Source organism: Ciconia boyciana, chromosome 24, assembly GCF_034638445.1.
Source record: "Ciconia boyciana chromosome 24, ASM3463844v1, whole genome shotgun sequence".
NCBI lineage: Eukaryota > Metazoa > Chordata > Aves > Ciconiiformes > Ciconiidae > Ciconia > Ciconia boyciana.
Window position 1 is genome coordinate 711,909 of NC_132957.1, and position 20,215 is coordinate 732,123.

General features: G+C 58.3%; 2 protein-coding genes across 2 annotated transcripts; both read left to right on the forward strand.

The window, feature by feature from the left end:
• Positions 1-3,808: 3,808 nt before the first annotated feature.
• On the forward strand, positions 3,809-14,641 carry MATK (megakaryocyte-associated tyrosine kinase). Its single transcript, XM_072845331.1, has 13 exons — positions 3,809-4,415; positions 9,399-9,455; positions 9,673-9,786; positions 9,949-10,064; positions 10,442-10,661; positions 11,687-11,780; positions 11,881-11,946; positions 12,104-12,203; positions 12,295-12,379; positions 12,557-12,630; positions 12,740-12,935; positions 13,321-13,407; positions 13,550-14,641. Exons 2-13 carry the CDS (start codon positions 9,447-9,449, stop codon positions 13,730-13,732), a joined length of 1,344 nt encoding a protein of 447 aa, XP_072701432.1. The 5' UTR covers positions 3,809-4,415; positions 9,399-9,446; the 3' UTR covers positions 13,733-14,641.
• A 470-nt stretch (positions 14,642-15,111) lies between these two features.
• On the forward strand, positions 15,112-16,484 carry LOC140643601 (complexin-3-like). The gene is made up of 3 exons (XM_072845637.1): positions 15,112-15,281; positions 15,903-15,990; positions 16,266-16,484. Exons 1-3 carry the CDS (start codon positions 15,127-15,129, stop codon positions 16,482-16,484), a joined length of 462 nt encoding a protein of 153 aa, XP_072701738.1. The 5' UTR covers positions 15,112-15,126.
• Positions 16,485-20,215: the final 3,731 nt, after the last annotated feature.

The window sequence follows — 20,215 nt, forward strand, 5'->3', positions numbered from 1 at the left end:
TAGAAGAGCAGAGGGTGAAGGACGTGGAAAAAAAAGACAAAAAAAGATGCTGCCTAATAATGACACTGCGTGTATAAAATAACCCTCATATGTTCCAATTTTTATATATAAAGAGGTCCTGGTTTAGTCTCTTACTTGTCCTTGAAATAGTGTACTGTAGGTAGTTTTAAATTGTACTATAATCACTACAGAAATTGCACCATTGTGTAAGAGTGAAGTTGCCTGTAGCAACAGTTCCTTCCCTCCTGTTTTGTCTCCTTCTCCTCCCACTCCCTTGCTCTAGAAGAAACTCTTCCCACAGCAAAACAGGTAGACAGTCAGATACTATTAAAGAAAAAAAAGGGCAAAAAAAACATCACCCCACCCTCTGGTATTGTGTGTATTCTTTATACATTTTCTTTCTTACTTTAGATTTCTGGCCTCAAACTGGAGGCTGTTTCTAGCCTGGCTGAAGTGGCTGAAACTGCCATGTTTTGGTCTGCGGGTTGGGTGTTTTACCCCACCCTTTTGGAGCGGGGGTCTTGCACTTCAGGGGTTACTGTTTGGGAGCAGTGATGCACAGCGTTGTACAGAGATACGTAGCTGCTTGCTTGGAGCCTTTTTGGTGGTTTGGGCAAAGTTGACCAAGCAAATGTATGAAGAACAGGCTTTAGCATTGTCACAATGGTACCTGGGAAAAGAGTACAATGGAGAAAACAGAGTTGAACGCTTTTGTTGTTCTACGCGATGTTGCCAGTTAGCTAGTGGATTGTCACAGGCTTCCGCTTCACGCATACGTTCTTCGTTTAAACTTCAGGTTCAAATCACTCCTCACATTCCTTCAGGCTTTTTGGAGTACTTTCATCAACAGCTTTTTAGAACTTACTGAAAACCATTATTTCTGCATTGTTTATTGTCAAATAAAGCTGTTTCTTCTTTAAGTACTTTTTTGGGGGTGTAAAGCAGGTTCTGTTTAAATATACTGGGTTAAAAGTTATAAGCCATACAAAAATATATATTTGAAGAGGGACGCATTTCAGCGCTTCCATAGATGTTTAAATAGATGCACTGTTGTATTTAACTAGTACAGTGCAGCATGTTCTGAACTAAGAGGTGCTCACAGCTAGAGCTGCTGGAGCTGCTGCCATCCTTCTGTACACTTAGTGTTACCATAACCTCACGCCAGAGCCTTGACTCTGATCTTCCTTTTGCCATACAGTTATCCTCATTGGTTTCTGGTAAATCAGACTGGGAAGTGTTGAAATATTGTGAGCAATTTTTAGCCTTTTACCTTAGTCAAATCAAGAGGATGAAATGGTGCATCCACTCCAAAAAGCTTCCTTCATTAGAAATTAGGAAGTAAAACCATTAGACGCTGCCAGAGATGAAAGCCAAGTTACGATACCAAATACTGAAGAGTTTAACTGATGTAGCAGTCCCCGTTCAGGTTAAGTGACATGGATGCCTGTAAAGACCAAGAACCCAGATGTGGAACATGCCTTTAAGTGCTGCACGTCACCCCTAAAACAGTCACGACACACAAGCGTGTACGCTGCAGCGCAGGCCTGATGTGTCCAGATAAAACAGCTGCCACAACAGTGGGGTTTGGGTGTCACGAACTGAGGTGGTCAGCTGTAGCAGTGCGTCTCCCACTCTTCCCTTGAGCATGCCTCATTTACCTTCTTGCTGGGGCATAAATCTGGGCATTGCTATTTGCTCTATAAGGGCTTAGTGAAAACATCTTTGCTGTCCATGCTGCTGCTGGGGATGGAGGGGAGTCCCTCTTGGAAGTGTCAGTCTGGCTCCTGGTAACGCAGTGCGCATAGTGTATGGGTGCGTAACAGCATCTGAACTCGGTGTTGTGTACGGCTGCTTGGAGCGGGGTAAGGTGAAGGCATCGTCTAAAGCTCCAGCCATTATCTAGGGTGAAATTCGCTTTCAAATGATCTTCTATCCAAATGACCCAACAGCATTATTGGGTTGAAAATAAATCTTTGCTATGAAAAGGGGTGTTTAAACTCAGTGATGTTCTCTTTAAATGCTGGAGATTGGATGTCAAAGGCCAAGGTGGACATCCCGTGCGGCCCGTGGGAGCAGCAGGAAGCCAGCAGCCCCGCGGGACAGCTCGGCTCACCCAAGGTTGGTGTTGGAAACCAGGTCAGCTGAGTTGCACTCTGGAGGTGCCCAACTTCCCTTTGGCTGTAGAGGGAGCCAGAAGGGACCTGGATGTCTGACTTCAGGTGCTAAAAGGAGAGGTGAAAAGAATCCCCTGACTTGTTGTGGAGGCAAGGTAGGGAAGAGTCATCTGCTTTTGTGACATTGCCATCTTCTGATTCCCTTTTTAAAGGCTTGAAGTGCAGGGCAGATTCCTCAGGCTGAGAAGGCACATTTCTGGTGAATCCAGCTGTATTGTCAGCATGGACTGAAGGGAGTTTAAGCGGCCAAAGAGAGCCCATGGGCTTTGCACTGCTAAGGCCTGAGTCTGTGCTGAGAAAGGAGCAGTTCTTTCTGTACAAAACGTGCTGCTGTTCCTAATGAATGCTGTTGCCCATCCTTCCTGCTCCAGCCTCTGCTTCCTTGGATAACGTTCATCCTTCATCCTACCAGGAATGGCACTGCTCAGCAGTTTGTTCCGTAGGACACTGCGCTTGTGACTGCGAGCCTCACTCTCCCTGACCCAAAGGAAGGATGCCAGGAGGAAGACTGACAAGTGGTTAAAGCCCCAGCCTAGGATGTGAGAAAAACATTTCCCATACTATTGCACACTTACCCAGCGACTTCAGAAGTGCTACAAAATCTCGATGTTTTGCCTCGCTGTAGGCTGTTTTGGAGGGACCTGGGCACGCTGGTGATCCAGCGTTATGACACTGAACTGGGCTGTGCAGTGCAGATATCTACTTTGCTGCACCAGAGAAGAGAGGAAGACAGTTTTGAGGGTCAATGTATTAAAGATTGAGGCACTGACTGGGTGGCAGATACCCAGATATGTAAAGGGGGATACCAGCTCCGGCGGAAGGACGGGGGAGTCTTTTTGCTGGCCATAGGACAGGGAAAGCCCATTTATTACATTAGAGCAGTCTGTGTGTGATGCTGAGTTCTTTGTGCAGTGGGCACGTCTGTCACACGACCGAATGTGGCAAAACCCAAAAGTCCGAAACATCTCTGTTGGTCGCAGAGAGTGCTGTGCAGACCCCAGGAGATCTGATGCAGAGCCCCAGCAGTGTGGTGCAGGGGCTGTAAGGATGTACTCTTGTGTTTATTCTCAAGCTTGAACAGACCTGGTATCTAAGGATCCATCCTTACAAATCCAGAGGATAACGCAAGGAGTGCTCCTGGGGAAACACGTCCCAAGAATCCTATGAACAGACTGGGTGGAATGGTTTGGGGAAGTTGTTTGTTGATGGAAAAATATAACCAGGAGCTGAAACTACTGGCTAGTTTGGAATGGTTTTCTTCTATACTGCCTTTGCCCTTGAATTGCCAGTATTTTTTTAAGGCTTAAACACCATTTTATTAAAAACAAAACAAACAGTACACACAAAAAACCCCCCAAGACCCCCAAATGAAGCATGGTGTTTGCCTGAAACTGCATTTTCTTCTTTTTCACCATTTTGTTCAGAATATTGGAAATGTTGAACACTGGTGCAAAACTGGTCTCCAGTTTTCTGGCTGGGATGATAAACTGTGTGTGGAGGCGATTATTCCCTCCCCGCTAGTTGCAGATGCTGGAGGATATAGATAAGCCACTGCCATTTGACAGCGGTGTTCATTTAAAGGTCTCTCCCAATTGCCCGTTCCAGCCTGTGCTGCGTCCGTGTTTTCAGCCCCTATAGAGCAGCGGGGTGCGGCCATGCTCTTGGATCAACCTCCCTGAAGTCTCACAGAAGCTGGCGCTGAGACGGGATTAGACTTTGGGATCCCTGGTCCCCCCACATCCTCTCCCGAGTCTCAGTCTCCCTGGAGAGCTTCTGCCACCATGGGCACCTGCTTCTCGGGTAGCTGCTCTGATCGTGGCAATCGAGGCAGTAACGGCAAATCTCCCTATTTGCATAGTGGGTCATTAATTTTCTGAGTGCTACACCGTGCTGCAGGATATAGGATCTGATGATCTCCAGTTCATTTCTAGCAAGGGTGTGTACTTGTGCCCTCAAAGGGTAAAAGTTGTTCTAAGTGGTGTCAAATAATGAGTCATCTCTGATTAATGTTTGACTGTGCAGACGGCAGGCACTAGGACCGCTGGGATGCCGCATCTGCAGCCCTTACCAGAAGAGAAATCAGGAAATAACGCAGTAGCTCTTTCGGGGAGCATGCCCTTGAAAATAAAGCTTTGCTGCTCCATATGAAAGAGAATTTACTCTCCAGGAGGCTGAGGCTGAGGCTGCGAGCTACCCCGAGACGCCGTTGCCCGCAGGGCCCTGCATGGAGGCTGCGGGGAGGTAAGCGCAAGGGTCTGCTAGAGGTGCTGGGAGCGGGTGACCGTTGTCACGTCTGCTCTGTCAGTGGAGAGGGATGGACGTAGTCTACTTGTGGCGTTGCGGTCAGTGGGGAAAATGGCCAGGTGTCACCTGTTTTTCAGCAAAAGCGCTGTACTTGCCGTTTGTCCAAGCGACCCTTAGTGCGGCTGGGTGTTTGTAAAAAAAAGTTCCCCAGCTTGTGTTTCAAAGGTGCGTGCACAATGCATCCCGCTCCAATTTCAGTGTAGAGGTGCAATCTGCCGATGCCCGTGTCCCCTCTTCTGCCACTGTGCCGTTGGGTCCTGGCAGCTCCTCAGCTGGGGTAACTCTGTGCACTGGGAACAAGCCTGAGCTCTCCAGTTCAGGGTTGGGATGGCTCCACCAAACCCCACCATGTTTCTGTACTTCTCATCCTCATTGCAAATACTCAGGTTAACCGGTTAAAAAAAAAAAAGTGTAGAACAGCTCTAAAACAAAGAGGGGGGAAATATCTCCTCTCAGGCTTTCTGCCCATGCATCCTGCTTGTGGGAACGTTCATTCCAGTGATGGGAACCACATGAACCAAACATCTCCAAGAACAAATAGTTGCTTTGGGACAAGGCATGTGAGCGGCACCAGGAGGAAGGTGATTCAGGGCAATTGCCCGCTGGTGGCTGGGTGGAGGCACTGGCTGGTGTCCAGGCTCTGCCAGCGGCAGGTATGCATCTGGGGGTGCATGTCCGGCACTCCAAGCCCTAGTGCCAGCTGGGCAGAAGAGAAGCCGGGCCCTTGGGTGCCCAGAGTGGAGGATCTGTCCCCGTGTCTGCACACAGGGGCAGGACTGAGCAAGCAGTTGCTGCTTTCACCAGAAATTACTGTCCTGGAGCAGCAGAAAATGAAGGACCAAGTGTCAGAGCCACTGTCATCCTTCCTCGCTCAGCCAGCATGTCCCTCCTCGTGTCAGGTTGCACCACAGCGAGTGGTATGGAGTGGACCTTGTCCTTAAGCTCTATGCACATGAGGTCCTCACCCATCCTGGAAGTGAGCTGAGCTGCACCCAGTCACGTCAGACTTTGGCTGTGCCTGCTGGGGAACAGGCATGGAGCGGCTGCCTTTGCATCTCCAAGTCCTCAAGATAATACGTGTGGTGCGGATGGGCTGCAGGACGAGAGGATGTCTGTGCTAGCTAACGATGCCTTCTGGAACAGATAAAACTGCTGCCTGCTAATATTAACCTCACAACAGCTGCAATTGTCCCTTTTTTGTTGTTGTTCTGGCTAGGGACTGTCGTGGTAAGTCCTCGGATCCTCACCGTCACAGAGACAGGCTGGGGTTTACCACTGGTGATGCAGAGGAGTGACTGTGACTCACCATCCAAAAGAGGAATAGAGCAAAGACTGTCATCTCTGCTCCAAGGAGCTGAGTGAGCCCCCGCACCTCTCCCAGCCCAGCAGAGCCGGGGAGACATCGTCCTGCTCTGGCTAGAAGTTTCCAAGAGGCCAACAGTGGGGTTTCCCCGAGAGCGGTGCAGTCAGCGCTGGGTCTCAGCCCTGCATTGCCCTGCCCAGGCTCTCATGGTCACTGAGCACCAAGAAAACCAGTGCATGAATGAAATCACCTCTCCCCTCCTCAGACATTTCTCTTCTCTGGAAGCTGATGCTTCCCTGGCTGTTTTGAGGTTTTGGAAACAGAGAGGAGCACCAAGCTGCTGGGGTAGCTTCACCCTATCTAGTTCTCTGGTACGAAGGAGCAAGGTGGGCACGAAGCAGCTTCACCTCCGTGGGATGTGGGTCTCATTGGATGGCATCTTTGGCAAAGCTGAAGAGTGTGAGTTGCGAGCACGGAGAAATCCCACCTTCCTTTAGAAAAAGAAAGAATGTGTCTGCTGTGCAGTGACAGAGAGAAATTTCAACTGCAAAATGGATCTGGAGGAAGGGTGCTGAAATCAGAACAAAACTTACAGAAGCCATGACTTGACTTTAAGAGCGTGGTGGGTTTGGGGATGATGCCGTGGTATGGGGATGCGCGGCAGCCCAGGCAGTGCCACCGATGACACAGGCTTGGTGTCAACGCGCCAGCAGGTGGGCTGTCCCCCCTCCAGCCCCCTGTGCTGCTAAGGCAGCAGGAGAGGATTTGCTCACTGGGTCCCACCATCCACAAGTTCAGTTGTTCAAGGAATCAGTGCATGGAACCCTCTGGGAAACTGCCCTCAGGGATAAAGGAGCTGAACAGAGCTGGTAGCTCTTTAAGGACATTTTTCTTAGAGCACAAGAGCTCTTAATTCCCATATGTTAAAAAAGTCAGGCAAGGACGGCAGGAAACCAGCATGGCTCAGTAAGGACCTCCTGGTCAACCAAAGTGTAAGAAGGAAATGCACAGGCAGTGGGACCAGTGATGTGTATCCTAGGAATAATATAGGTATGCTGCCTGGATGTGTAGGGATGGGATCAGGAAAGCTAAGGCACAGTTGGAGTAGAATTTGGCAAGGGATGCGAAGAATAATCAGAAGGGCCTCTGCAGGTACATTGGCCAGAAAGGGAATGTTAAAGAAAATATGTCCCCCCCCTTAAATAAGATGGGAGAGCTGGTGACAACCAACATGGAGGAGGCGGAGGTACTCAACATTTTTGGGTTTGTTTTTTTTTTTTTCCTCAGTTTTCAATGGTAATCTCTTTTCCTATGTCTCTCAAGCCCCTGAACCTCGAGGCAGGGACTGGGGGAACAAAGTCCCTCCCACTGTAGGAGAAGATCATGTTCAAGACCACCTGAGGAACCTGAACATACATGAGTCTACAGGATCCAACAAGATGCAGATGTAGCCCAGGGTCCTGAGGGAATTGGCTGATGTAGTTGCCAAGCCACTCTCCATCATATTTGAAAAGCTGTGGCAGTCAGGCAAAGTTCCCAGAAAAAGGGAAACATCACACCCATTTTTAGAAAGGGTATAAAGGAGGACCCTGGGAACTACCAACCAGTCAGCCTCACCTCGCTGCCCAGTAAGAACATGAAGTACATCCTCCTGGAAGATATGTCAAAACTCATGGAAGACAGGGAGGTGATTAGAGACAGCCAACATGGCTTCACCAAGGGCAAACCGTGCCTGGCTAATCTAGCAGCCTTCTACGATGCAGTGACTGCATCAGTGGACCAGTGAAGAGCTATGGGTGTCATCTACCTGTAAGGCCTTTAATATGGTCCCCCACAACATTCTTACCTCTAAATTGGAGACATATGGGTTTGAGAATGGACTGTTAGATGATAAAGAATTGGCTGGATGGTCACGTCCAAAGAGTTACAGTCAATGTCCAAGTGGAAAGCAGTAACAAGTGGTGTCCGTCAAGGGTCCATACTGGGACCAGTACTATTTAATATCTTCATCGGTGGCGTGTATAGTGAGATTGAGTGGACCCTCAGAAAGTGTGCAGATGAGACCAAGCTGAGTAGTGCAGTTGATTCACTTGTGGGAGGGGATGCCATCCAGAGGGACCTTGACAGGCTGGAGTCCATGTGAACATCATGAAGTTCAACAAGGCCAAGTACAAGGTCCTGCACCTGGGTCAGGGCAATCTCCAGTATCAGTACAGACTGGGGGATGAATGGATTGAGAGCAGCCCTGCGGAGAAGGACTTGGGGGTACTGGTGGCTGACAAACTGGACATGAACCAGCAATGTGTGCTCACAGCCCAGAAAACCAACTGTATCCTGGGCTGCATCACAAGCAGCATGACCAGCAGGTCAAGGGAGGTGATTCTGCCCCTCTACTCCGCTCTGGTGAGACCCCACCAGGAGCACTGCATCCAGGTCTGGGGTCCCCATCACAAGAAAGACATGGACCTGTTGGAGTGGCTCCAGAGAAGGCCACGGAAATGGTCCGAGGGCTGGAACACCTCTGCTATGGAGAAAGGCTGAGGGAGTTGGGGTTGTTCAGCCTGGAGAAGGCTCTGGGGAGACCTTATTGCGGCTTTTCAATATATATAGGGTGCTTACAAGAAAGACAGAGAAAGACTTTTTACCAAGGCTTATAGTGACAGGACAAAGGGCAGTGGTTTTAAACTGAAAGAGAGTAGATTTAGCTTGGATATAAGGAAGAAATGTTTTATGATGAGAGTGGTGAGACACTGGAACAGGTTGCCCAGAGAAGTTGTGGCTGCCCCATCCCTGGAATTGTTCAAGGTCAGGTTGGATGGGGCTCTGAGCAACCTAATCTAGTGGAAGGTGTTCCTGCCCACGGTAGGGTGGTTGGAACTAGATCATCTTTAAAGATCTCTTCCAACCCAAAACATTCTATAAGTCTATTATCCTCTCATGGAGATGACACCAGGGATGAAGGCCTCCAGGAGGAGAAGACCCACAATTTTGAATTGGAAAGTAGTCACATGCATCCCAGCATGACAAGTTGGTGGCAGGGGGAGCACGGGGACCTTGTGCAACCATCCCACAGCCAGCGGATGTGACAATCCCACCTCGGCCCAGCTTTGCCCCGTCAGCGTCCCCCCTGCAGCGAGCAGCCCCCGCGTCAGCCCTGTCACGTCCCACGTCAGCGGGGCCCTGCAGCCGGTGCCTTTCATGGCCCTGATGGCTTAGAGCTGCTGAAAGAGGAGGTGAAAAAACAAGTTCCTGGTAAAACCACATTCCCCGCCCCCGTGGCCACAGCGATGGGCTCCTGTCATGCCAGCAGTACCAGCGGTGGAGCGCATCTTTGGACTCCAAGGCAGGGAGAAGGGGCAGGAGCCAGGACAGCTGGGTCCTGATTCCCACCTGGGTTTGGGACAGGAGTCTCCCTGGGGTATAGCCAGCATGGGCAGGGTTTGCAGCCTGCTCTAAGCCTTCTTCTCCTTCCTGTGGTGCAGGGCTGCCCCGGGTGATGGACAGGCTTAGCAAGGAGCTGCGTCGGCCAGAGGAGCCTGTGGGGACGGCAGCAGTGGCGTGGGACGGGCCAGCTCAGCCCCATCCCTCCACAGCCCCCTTTGATCTCTTCTCTGTAGGTGCCAGCAGGAGAGGACAGGCAGTCCCTGATGCGCTGACGGCCGACCATGTCCGGGGTGAGTGGGGCTGCCACGGGGCTGCCAGCACTTCCCCTGCCAACATCGGGGTGACGTGTTCCCCCAGGACCACAGTGGGGTGGAGGGGGGCTCGTGCCCAGTGCCCCTTGTCCCCAGCCAGGGCTTCAGATGGTCCTTGGGGCTGGCCCTGATGGCTGTGGAGGTGGAGGGGGGACAGCTCTCGCTGTCCCTGCTAACGCTGCCTTCTCTCTTGCAGAAACACTGGGCCCCCGGGACGCAGTGCGTCACCAAGCACGACCACACCAAGCCCAAGGCCGGGGAGCTGGCCTTCCGCAAGGGCGACGTGGTCACCATCATCGAGGCTGTGGAGGTGAGCCCGATGGGTGCTCGGGGGACGCGCTGCTGTGGGAGGGCATGGAGGGGATGGGACCCTCGTGCCATCAGCTGAGCCTCCGGAGCCAGCCTCCCCCCATCCCAGCTGGATCCCCCGTCCCTTGTCCCTTCCCTTGCTCTGAAACCCTCTCACCCCCAGGGCAAAGGCTGGTACCACGCCAGGCACAACGAGACGGGGCAGGAGGGGCTGCTGGCGGCCAGCGCGCTGCGGGAGCGCGGTGCCATCCGCATCGACCCCAAGCTCAGCCTCATGCCGTGAGTACAGCTGGGGGGAACCCAGGGGGGCCAGCAGCCCAGCTCAGCCCCCGGGAGCTGCAACAGCAGATAAGTCCAGCACGTGTCCCCCCAGCCAGGTTTTGGGTGGGCAGCTGGGGGCAGAGCAGCCCGTAGCCATGCCCTGGCGATGGAGGGATTTGCTGGGGCCAGTGCCTGGCTTTAAAGACCCCCAGTTGCGCCCACCCAGCTTGGATGCACCTCGCAGGGAGGGGCTTTATGCAATGGGGTCTGGTAGCTTTGGTGGGGGCTCTGCTCTCCCCATCTCACTGCTGGCACTGGGGAAAGCCCGCCAGCACGGCCCTTCTCCCCACTGCCCTTCTCCCCAATGCCCTTCTCCCCAATGCCCCTCTCCCCAGCTGGTTCCATGGAAAGATCTCGGGGGTGGAGGCAGTGCAGGAGCTGCAGCCCGCCGAGGACGGGCTGTTCCTGGTGCGAGAGTCTGTCCGGCACCCCGGCGACTACGTGCTCTGCGTGAGCTTTGGCAAGGAGGTGATCCACTACCGCGTGGTGCACGAGGAGAACACGCTCAGCATCGACAGCCAGCAGTACTTCTCCAACCTCATCGACATGATTGAGGTGAGATCTCTCTCCCCAGGCAGTGAACCCCACCAGCGCCGGACCAAGGGCAAGAACCTCATGGGGTCACACGGAGTAGCGGCAGGTCCCTGTCCCTTTCTCCTGTGGTTTTCATTGGGTTTCGTTACCTGGGGTAACTCTCTGTCCCTGCCAAAGACTCGTGGTTCCCACTCAGTTTGGGGTGCAATGGACAGAGCTGGGATGCCCTGGGGACGTCCTCAGCTGCGAACCAGCCGTGCGGGCAGCAGCCCCGGTCCCCTGCCCAGGGTCACATTTCCCCCCATAGGGATGCTTCAGTGCTTCACGCAGCACCAGGGCTTAGGGCATTTTGGAAAAATGCATCTGCCAGCTCTGGACCCTGGACGAGGTCTGAGCCCTGCTGAGGCTTTGAGGCGCTTTGCCACGTTTCTCTCCCCTCCAAGTCCCCCTCTTGCCTGCTGACCCTGCGGGGCTCCCGGACTGCCGCGTTAGCTCTCGCCCTTCCAGTGAGCTCTTCCTCAAGGTCCATCTTCGCCCTGTCTCGTAGCTGCTGCCTGTCTCCTCTCGGGGGGGTTGCACTCTCATATGTTTTCCTCATTTAGACACAACTTCTGCTTTCGGGTGGGTCCTTTCCCCTTTCAGCTGCCCCGGCCCCGCTCTGTAACCGCGATGGCCATCCTGCTGCTTCCGCTCCAGGTCGCCTCTGCAAACTGCCCTCAGCTGCTGCAGCACCCGCCGGGGGTTTTAACCCCATTGGCCGCTGTCTGGCTCACCGGTGGCATCCCGTACCGCCCGTGATCCGCCACGGTGTTTCGCTGGCTGTGCCCAGAGGGGAGCAGTGCTGAGACGGGGGCTGCGAATTGCAGCGCTGGGGGAAATGCGGTGTTGTGCACTGCCCGAGCTGAAGGGGTTCCAGGCCCCTCGAGGGTGGTGATGGTGGTGGGGACCCATGGAGCATCCCGCGGCCGTGTCCTGGCTCCATGCCCTGAGCTTGGGGGTAAGAGGTGGCATTGCCGCATCGCCTCCATCTGTCCATTCCTTGGCAGCACTACATGAAGGAGCAGGGAGCCATCTGCACCAAGCTGGTGAAGCCCAAACCGAAAACCGGGATGAAGTCGGCCGAGGAGGAGTTGGCCAAAGGTAGGAGATGACGGGAGAGGGTCGTGGTCCGGGTTTTGGGGACAAGGCAGCATGACCCCGCTGGTGGCCCCTGCTAACCTGCCCTTATGCCCATGCCCAGCCGGCTGGTTGCTGAACCTGCAGCACCTCACACTAGGAGACCGCATCGGGCAAGGCGAGTTCGGAGGTAGGTGAGAAGATGGGGTTGGAGGGTCCTTGGCTGCAGGCTTCCCCAAATGGCACCCTCGGACATCCCCTCCCCATCCCGTGGCATGGGGGGGCTCAGCCTGGATGTGGGGGGTCATGTGTGGGGCTGAGCCTGATCCCCTCACGTCCCCTCCCAGATGTCCTGCAGGGCGAGTATATGGGGCAGAAAGTGGCCGTGAAGAACATCAAGTGCGACGTGACCGCCCAGGCCTTCCTCGCCGAAACAGCTGCCATGACGTGAGTGCCCCATGGGGGGATACAGCCCAACCCTGCCCCATGACCCAGGGATGAGCAGGCACCCCCTTGACCCAGATCCCCTCCATTTCAGGAAGGTCCGGCACAAAAACCTGGTGTGTTTGCTCGGCGTGATCCTGCACAATGGCCTCTACATCGTCATGGAGTTCATGAGCAAGGTGAGAGCACCCAGCCGGTCCTCGGGCAGCAGGACCCATCACCGCTCAGATTTGGGGACAAAATCCACATTTAGGGGCTGAGTTGGATGGATGCTGGGTGCTGCAGCCCCCGCAGGAGGCAAAGTCTCCAGGCAGCCCCATCCCATTGGTCCTTACGCATTTCTCCTCCTCTGTCAGGGCAACCTGGTGAACTTCTTGCGCACACGGGGACGGGCACTTGTCCCGACCCAGCAGCTCCTCCTGTTTGCTCTGTAAGTCCATCTCCTTTCCTCCGGGCTGGGGATCCGTGCTCTGCGCCTCCGCGGGCAGCCCCGGGGGACACACAGTGACACTGTGCTCTGCCTTGCTCGGCCATGGCAGGGACGTGGCCCAGGGCATGGACTACCTGGAGTCCAAGAAGCTGGTACACAGGGACCTGGCTGCCCGCAACATCCTCATCTCCGAGGAGAACGTGGCCAAAGTGAGCGATTTCGGCTTGGCCCGGGTCAATCCCAAGGGCGCGGACACCACTTTGCTGCCCGTGAAGTGGACGGCCCCGGAGGCCCTGAAACACAACGTGAGCAGTGGTGGGAAGGCAGGGAGGGCTGGGGCTCCTCCTGAAGCAGCTCGCCCCCTTGGGTCCCCCCTGCTCGTCCCCCCTCCCACCAACCCATCCCTGCCCCGTGGTGGCTTCTGGCACGTTCAGCCCTGCATCCCCCGAAATTCGGGCGCTGTCCTGACCAGCCCTCGCCCTGGTGCATAGCAGGGATTGGGGCAGCTCCGGTGGGATGCAGCAGGATGGACCCAGGACCGTGCGGGTGATGGGAAGGGAGGGAGGGTCACACCCCAGGGAGCTTGGGGTGGTGGGGGGCAGGTGCTGTCTCCTTTCTTGCCCTTGGGGAGGGATGGGGTCCAGCGTGGCCCCCAGCCGGCTTCAGCTTCCCCTCCTCCTGCCTCTGCAGAAATTCTCCTCCAAATCGGACGTGTGGAGCTATGGGATCCTCCTGTGGGAAGCCTTCTCCTTTGGACGAGCGCCCTACCCCAAGCTGGTGAGTGCTGTGCCGGGGGACGCCGCAGGTCACACTCCGCTGGCACTGATGGGACAGGGACATCCCACTGTCCCCTGGCCAGGGCGAGCCCCCGGTGGGGTGGGGAAGGGGGGGATCCCAGCTGGCTTCTCCATCCTGCCAGAGCTTGAAGGAGGTGACGGAGCTGCTGGAGCAGGGGTACCGCATGGAGGCCCCTGAGGGCTGCCCGCCTGCTGTCTATGCCCTGATGAAGAGCTGCTGGGAGCTGGAGCCAGGCAAGCGGCCATCCTTCAAGAAACTCACGGAGAAGCTGCAGAAGGAGCTGAAGCACCTGAGGGACGTTTAACCCCCATCCCGCTCCCGGGACCCGTGACCAGAACCCCCTGGACCCACCAGGGTTGGGAGTGGCGTGGCAAGGGGTGGCCGGGCAGCGGGGTGGCCCACGGTGCCGCTGTCTCCCAGTGGAGATGGGGCAGCAGCTGGGGGGGGTCTCCCCTCTCCCGGGGCGTCCAAAGAGGAGGCAACAGCCTCCCTCCATCCCGGCACGGGTCCTTCTTCCCACCATACAGCCCAGAGAAAGTTCCCATGGGGTCGATCTCCCTTGACCCACTGGGGTGGGGAGAGCAGCCCCCAAGGGGGGCCATGCCCCACACACCCCACCCTCAGCCCTGGACAGCGGGTGCCACATGTGGGGTCCCTTCGAGCTGCCCCTCCTGGTGACGGGGGACAGGACGGGACATATCCACTCACTGGAAGATGAAACGCCAACCCCAACGCAGCCACGCTCCAGCCACCCGGCCCCGCGCAGGGACGCCGGGCACAGCCAGATAAACCACCCGGATTTGGGCTTTTTGATTAAACCAAAGAAATTAGTTCAACAGCGTCTTTAAGCCTCTGAGCTCAAATTAGGCCTATCCCTCGCTTGGGGCCTGGCAAAGCACAGGGAAAGGCTTGGGGGTGGCCCGGGAGCTCCTGCCCTCGGAGCCCCCCGCGCGCAGTCTGGCCCCTCTCCCCTTGGGGCTCTGCGCAGCCGGGGATTATTCTTTTAATCAGAGTCTGTATGGGAATTGCTTGCATATAGATTACAGGAGTGGGGCACGTCCTCCGGCAGCGGGAAGCCCCCAGCCCCGCCAGCTCCCAAGCAATCTCGACATCTCGGTGGAGCCGGGATTAACAGGGGCACGGGGCTGCACGCGCGCGTGTGTTTGTGCGTGCGCGCCTGCCCTTTGCCTCGTCTTCCTTCCAGGCCTTTGACCCTCGATTGGGTTTTTTCGGCTAATCCTCTTGTGTCTCCTCTGCGCTGACTTCTTGCACCTCCAACCCCCCCCGTGCCGGGTGCCCCGTGGCTCTGGGTGCCCGTGGCGCAGGGCTCCCCGCAGCAGGATCCAGCCCTGCGGGTGCTGCCCTCCTTCGAGGCCCGTGCAATGGGGGGTCTTTCAGCCTGATCCGGGGTGTGCTGGGGCTCGGCGGCTCTCTCCACCTCCCCATCAGCCCAGTGGGGCAGCACCCCACTGTTCCCCTGCACTGCCATCCCCCCCCAGGCACCCGTGGGTGCAGCGAGCGGTACAGGAAGGTCTTTCCACCCCGGTGGCTGTGGCTTCCCCTCCTAATGCCTTAATCCACCCCTGATCCGCAGCGCCCCTGGGGCAGCCGCTCCCGCTGACCTTGCAGGCGCCGGCCCTGGGTGGGGACCCGGTGGTGCGGGCACCGTGGGGCACGGGCTGCCGCAGCTGCCCACCCATGGCCGCCTTCTTCACAGCAGCCCTGAAGAGTTTTCAGGGGGGCGAGGAGGAGCCGCCCAAGGGGCCCCCCAAGGATGGCAAGGAGGCCACGCTGCCCAACGGCATGGCCCGCGAGGAGTTTGAGGAGTACCAGCGGCAGCTGCTGGAGGAGAAGTAAGGCTTTGCTGGGGCTGGGGGTCATTGGGGTCCCCCATGCACCGGGACCGGGGTCCCATCCGCCGTGGGCTGTCCCCAGGGTGGGACAGGGACAGGGAGGCAGCCTGGGCAAGGGACAGGGGCAGAGCGGGTGCCCTTCAGTGCCTCTCCCTGCAGCACAGGAGGTCCCCGTGGGTGCTGGCACAGGGCTGGGACAGTGGTTTGGTGCACCGCAGGTGACAAGGGGCACCCCCCCGGGTGTCAGTGCCCCAGAGCGGTGGGTGTCTGTTGTCAGCACCCATGGAGCTGAGGGATGACAGAGGCCAGCATGGGATTGGATTAAGGTCCCATCTCCCCAGGTCCGGGTGCTGTGGGGACGTGGTGGCCCAGCACCCGGGAGCTGAGGGGCCGTGGGAGGAGCAAGTCCCTCCAACGGGCACCTTCACTGAGCATCTCTGCTGGGGCTGGAGGGGCAGGATGTGGCCCCTGCCCCCAGATCCCCACTGCAACCCTTTGCATCCCCTTCTCCTCCAGCCCTGGCCCAGGGCTGGCACAGCCACGCTGCTGCCGGAGGACCAGGGCGATGCCGGGGGGGGGGGTTGGTGAGGTGGGGGGTGACAGCGGCGCCTGCTGCTGCAGGATCGAGCGGGACAAGGCCTTTGCGCAGAGGAAGGCAGAACGGGCCACTGTGCGGATGCATCTGCGGGACAAGTACCACCTGGCCCAGGTAAGGACCAGCCTGCCCAGGGTGGGACCTTGGGGGTCTTCCCCCAGACCCTCCATCTGCCGGAACAGCCCCAGGCCGGGGGGCTGCCAGGCCTCCCCCGGGACAGGAGATGATTCCTGAAGAGGGCAGCAAACAGCCGCTGTCTCCGTCTGCACCATCCGCCTGCCCACGTGTGCGTCCAGCCGTCCAAATCTGGAACCGGACAGTCTGGGCGGATGGCTGGTGGGCGCCCGGGTCTGCCCACAACCCCGACGCCATCTCCCACCCGTGTGCAGGATGAGCGGGACGATGCTCAGCTGCACGTGGCTGGCGGCGCGGTGGAGCTGCCGCAGGAGCTGGCCGCCATGGTGCACAGCGAGGAGGAGGAAGAGGAGGATGGCAGTGTGGGGGCCTTCGCCTTCCTGACGAAGCTGCGGGAGGTGGACCTGCCGGCGCTGCGGGACCGCGCGCTGGGCAGCGTGGACGAGGTGAAGGAGAAGTGCGCCCTGATGTAGCGTCGCTGCCCGCCCTGCCGGCGGGTGACACCGGCAGCGTTGGAGCTCAGCCCCTGCCCCCCCCTGCTGCTCCCCTGGGAGCGATGGGATGTGGGTGTTACAGGGGGGTCCCAATACATGCGCTGGGGGTGGGTTGGTTTTCCTCCCCAAAACCATTCCCTGTTGCTTTTCTGGGGTGCGCTGGGTGGGTGCTGGGATGCAGGATGCCTGGGTCCCCTCCAGCCATGCTGGCCAAGCCCCTCCCCACAGTGCCCCTGGTGTGAGCCCCGGGATGGGGTGGGCGGTGGTCCCTGATCCGTCACCCCCAGGAACCAGCCCCAGGGCCTCGCACGCCATTTGGCTCAATAAACATGGCGTCTGCCAGCACCAGTCTGGTCTTCCTGCCGTACCCCTCGTCCGCACGAACCCTGTCCTGGGCGGGGGGGAGGGAGGACACGATGACACCGCCGCAACAGGGCTGCTCCATGTGCCCCCGAGCCAGCACCCAGCCCGTTACGCTCAGCCGCCGGATCCGTCCCCCCCCTTCTGCAGCAGCCCCCCAGCACGGCCGCACCCAGCGGTGCACGGGAGCCAGCGGGACCCGGTACCCCCCGGGGCATCCCCTGGGGGCAGCACTGGCGGAGGGGCGTGGCAGCATTTAACCCCCCCAGAGCAACCCCTGCCAGTGCAGGCAGCGAGGGGTCCCTTTGGCTGGGGCCAGGCTGCCTCTGGCCCCTCCGGGGACTTGCTCCCTGCTCCGGGCGTTCGGCAGCAGCACTGGCTTAAACACCGCCACGCCGGAAGGCTGGGGGCTGCTGAGATCGCTAATACCTGCCTATTTTAGTGAGGTCTAATCTGCCTGAGTCGCCTGTCCCCGAGGACTAAGCTAGCTGAACCCTTGTAAAATGTACCGCCAGCGCTGGCCCCAACGGCACCTCCTTGCCAGAGCAGGAGCCACCGGGGAATCACGCTGTGTTTGCATGAAAGAAAGGACGCGCTGAGCTGCCTCCGTCCTCCCCACGCCGAGGCCATCTGCTCCGGAAAGGCCTGCGGGGACGGCCCTGCCCCGCGCTGCCCACGGCTGCGGTGGCGGAGCTGGGAGGGGGCAGCCGAATCCAGCGCAGCTCCGGTGGGAGTTGTGCCACGGAGCTCGTCGCTGTCACAAGAGCTACAGGTCTCGGCTGCCCTGGCTGGAGCACCCAAAGCTGCAGGAGCTCTAGCAAGAGGGTCCCTGGGTGCATGAGGTGCTCAGTTCCCCCGGGCACCCACCTCTCCAGGTACTGGCCAAGGGGCTGGTGACTGCTGGAGCATCCCGGGGAGCGTGTGACAGGCACAGCAGGGCTTGACACCTGGGAGCCTCCTCATGTTTGGTGGCTCCGCTGTCCCTGCCATCCCCGCTGTCCCTGCTGTCCCCACCATCCCTGCCATCCCTGCTGTCACTACCATCCCTGCTCTCCAATATTTCTTCAGAACTTGCAAAACCTCCTATTCGGGCACAAAAATACACCTGTGTTGCACAGGATGGGGCCGTCCATGTCCCCACTGGTCCCCCGGCCAGGTCCCCAATGGAGCGGCAGCAGCCGTGGCACACAGCGCAGCCCTGTTCCTACCCCACATCCCCACTCTCCCCAGGGCTGGGGCTCGACACCAAGTGCCAGCCGCTGGGCCAGTGGCACCAAGGTCCCCAGCGCACCCTGTCACGGCAGGCTCCTCCATCCCTGCTCCGCACCGGGGCCCCATCCGGCCCTGACGAGCAGCCCAGCTCCCAGTGCTCCCAGTGGGGCTGCACGGGGGCTCCCAGCGCTGGCTGGGATTCAGGTCAGGACCCTCCGCCAGGTCTCCTTGGCTAATCGTCCTGCCCCCCCGCCCTCCCCACGCTGCCACCTGCCTCCCACTCAGCACCCTTTTGGGTCACCCCTGCCGCCTCCCCGCCGGCCCAAGGCCTCTTAATGAACTAAAAAAGTGATAAATCCTCGGCCGAGCTGGTCACGTGAGGCCGGTGGCCCCCGGCCGCCCCCCGCCCCGACCCCCGCCTCCGGCCCCACTGCCCCGGTAAGCTGACGCAGCGTCTCTAAGCGTTAGCAGCTTTGCCCGCTAATAGGATTAGGGAGGTTTAAAACTGTCATTTGAGTGAACTAAACCCCCTGATACTCTGCATTGCACCTTCTTAACCAATTTGCCTTCAATTAGGGTAATTGGGAAACTAGCAAAGAAGTATAGCATTAATATTTTAAAGTGATGAAGTGATTACGGGCCTCGGACGAGGAAGCAAATCAATTTGCTATCTGCTCCTAAAAGGCAATTATAATCATTTGGCAAATAAGCCTGCTGGCCTCCCCCCCCGTGTGAGCCAACACCTTAAGGCGGTCAGCGGGGCTGGCACCGCGCACACCGCCCGCGGGCAACGCCAAAGCTGGGCAGCTGGGCAGCCCTCCCCTCCTAAAATCAGCCCCGGCGCGCCGGGGACCACGGGTCCTGGCACGGCAGCACCTTCCTGCGCCCACCGGGCCTGTGGGGGCACCCTGGGGGAAGCCGCCGAGGGCCACTGGAGCAGGGGACCTGGCTCCTGCGCCCGCTGCGGTGGCCGGCATGGGCACAAGTGCTGGCCCCGGGGGAGTGGGAGCAGCAAGTCCAGGTGCCCGTTTGCATCCTCAGCCCCACATGTCGTCCCTGCGCCTGGGGATGTCCCCAAACCCCCCCAAAGGCAGCACCCTGCTGCACAGCCCTGCTGCAGGGGGGGCCCTGGCAGCGCTGCCTGGCATGGGGGTGTCCCCAGGGGCTGTGTGGCCCCCAGAGGCATATCACGTCATCCCTGGTGTGGGGACAGCCTGTCCCCAGGGTGGTGGCATGCCATCCCCCCAAAACAGCACCACGCTGTCCGCAGCATGGCGTCAGACGGGGCGGGTGAAGCTGCGCAGCCCCGGTGGGAGGGACGCCAGGATGGCCTCGGGGCCCAAACTGGGGTGCAGAGGTGGCTGTGGGGTCCCGCCAGCACCTCCACGGACCTGCATGGGGCCAGCAGCCACCTGGCATGGGGTTGGGGGGGTCCAAAAACCCCACAGTGACATTTGCCATCTGAAAGGGGAACCATGGCGAGGAGAGGAAGGGAGTGGGAGGAAGCCGAGACGGCGGCCGGGGGCAGCAGCATTTGCAGGTGGCAGGAAGAGGTTTCTGGAAGAAAGTAAAAGTGAGCGAAGAAAGAAAAGGGCAAAACACACCCGGCGGGATGGGGGGTCCAGGCAGCACCAAGCACTCCCCACCCGGAGCACCCCAGGACCCCCATCGTGATGTTCCTGTTGTCCCCTGGGCTGGGGTCCCGAGGGCAGCAGCAGGAGGGGGAAGGAGAGGGACGGTGTTTCTGCCCCCCCGGCCCGGCTGCCTCTGCCCCACACCCCCACGGCCATGGGCAGCCTCCAGGGATGGTCCCCACAGCTGGACCCCGCAGCTGATCCCCACAGGGTGTCCCCATGCCTGGTCCCCATGTCCAGTCCCACGTCCATGGCTTGTACCCACGCCTGGTCTCATGGCCGGTGCCCAATGCCTCCTCTCCTGGCTGTCCCCACGCCTGGTCTCCACGCCGGATCCCCAAGGCTGTTCAGGGTGCCTGGTCCTCACGCCTGGTCCCCACACCCAGACCCCACAGCAGGTCCCCAGACCCCATACCCGGTGCCCACACTTTGTCCTCACAGCTGGACCCCGTGCCTGGTCCCTCTCCCTGTCCCCACACCCCGTGCCCATGGCTGGCTGTCACA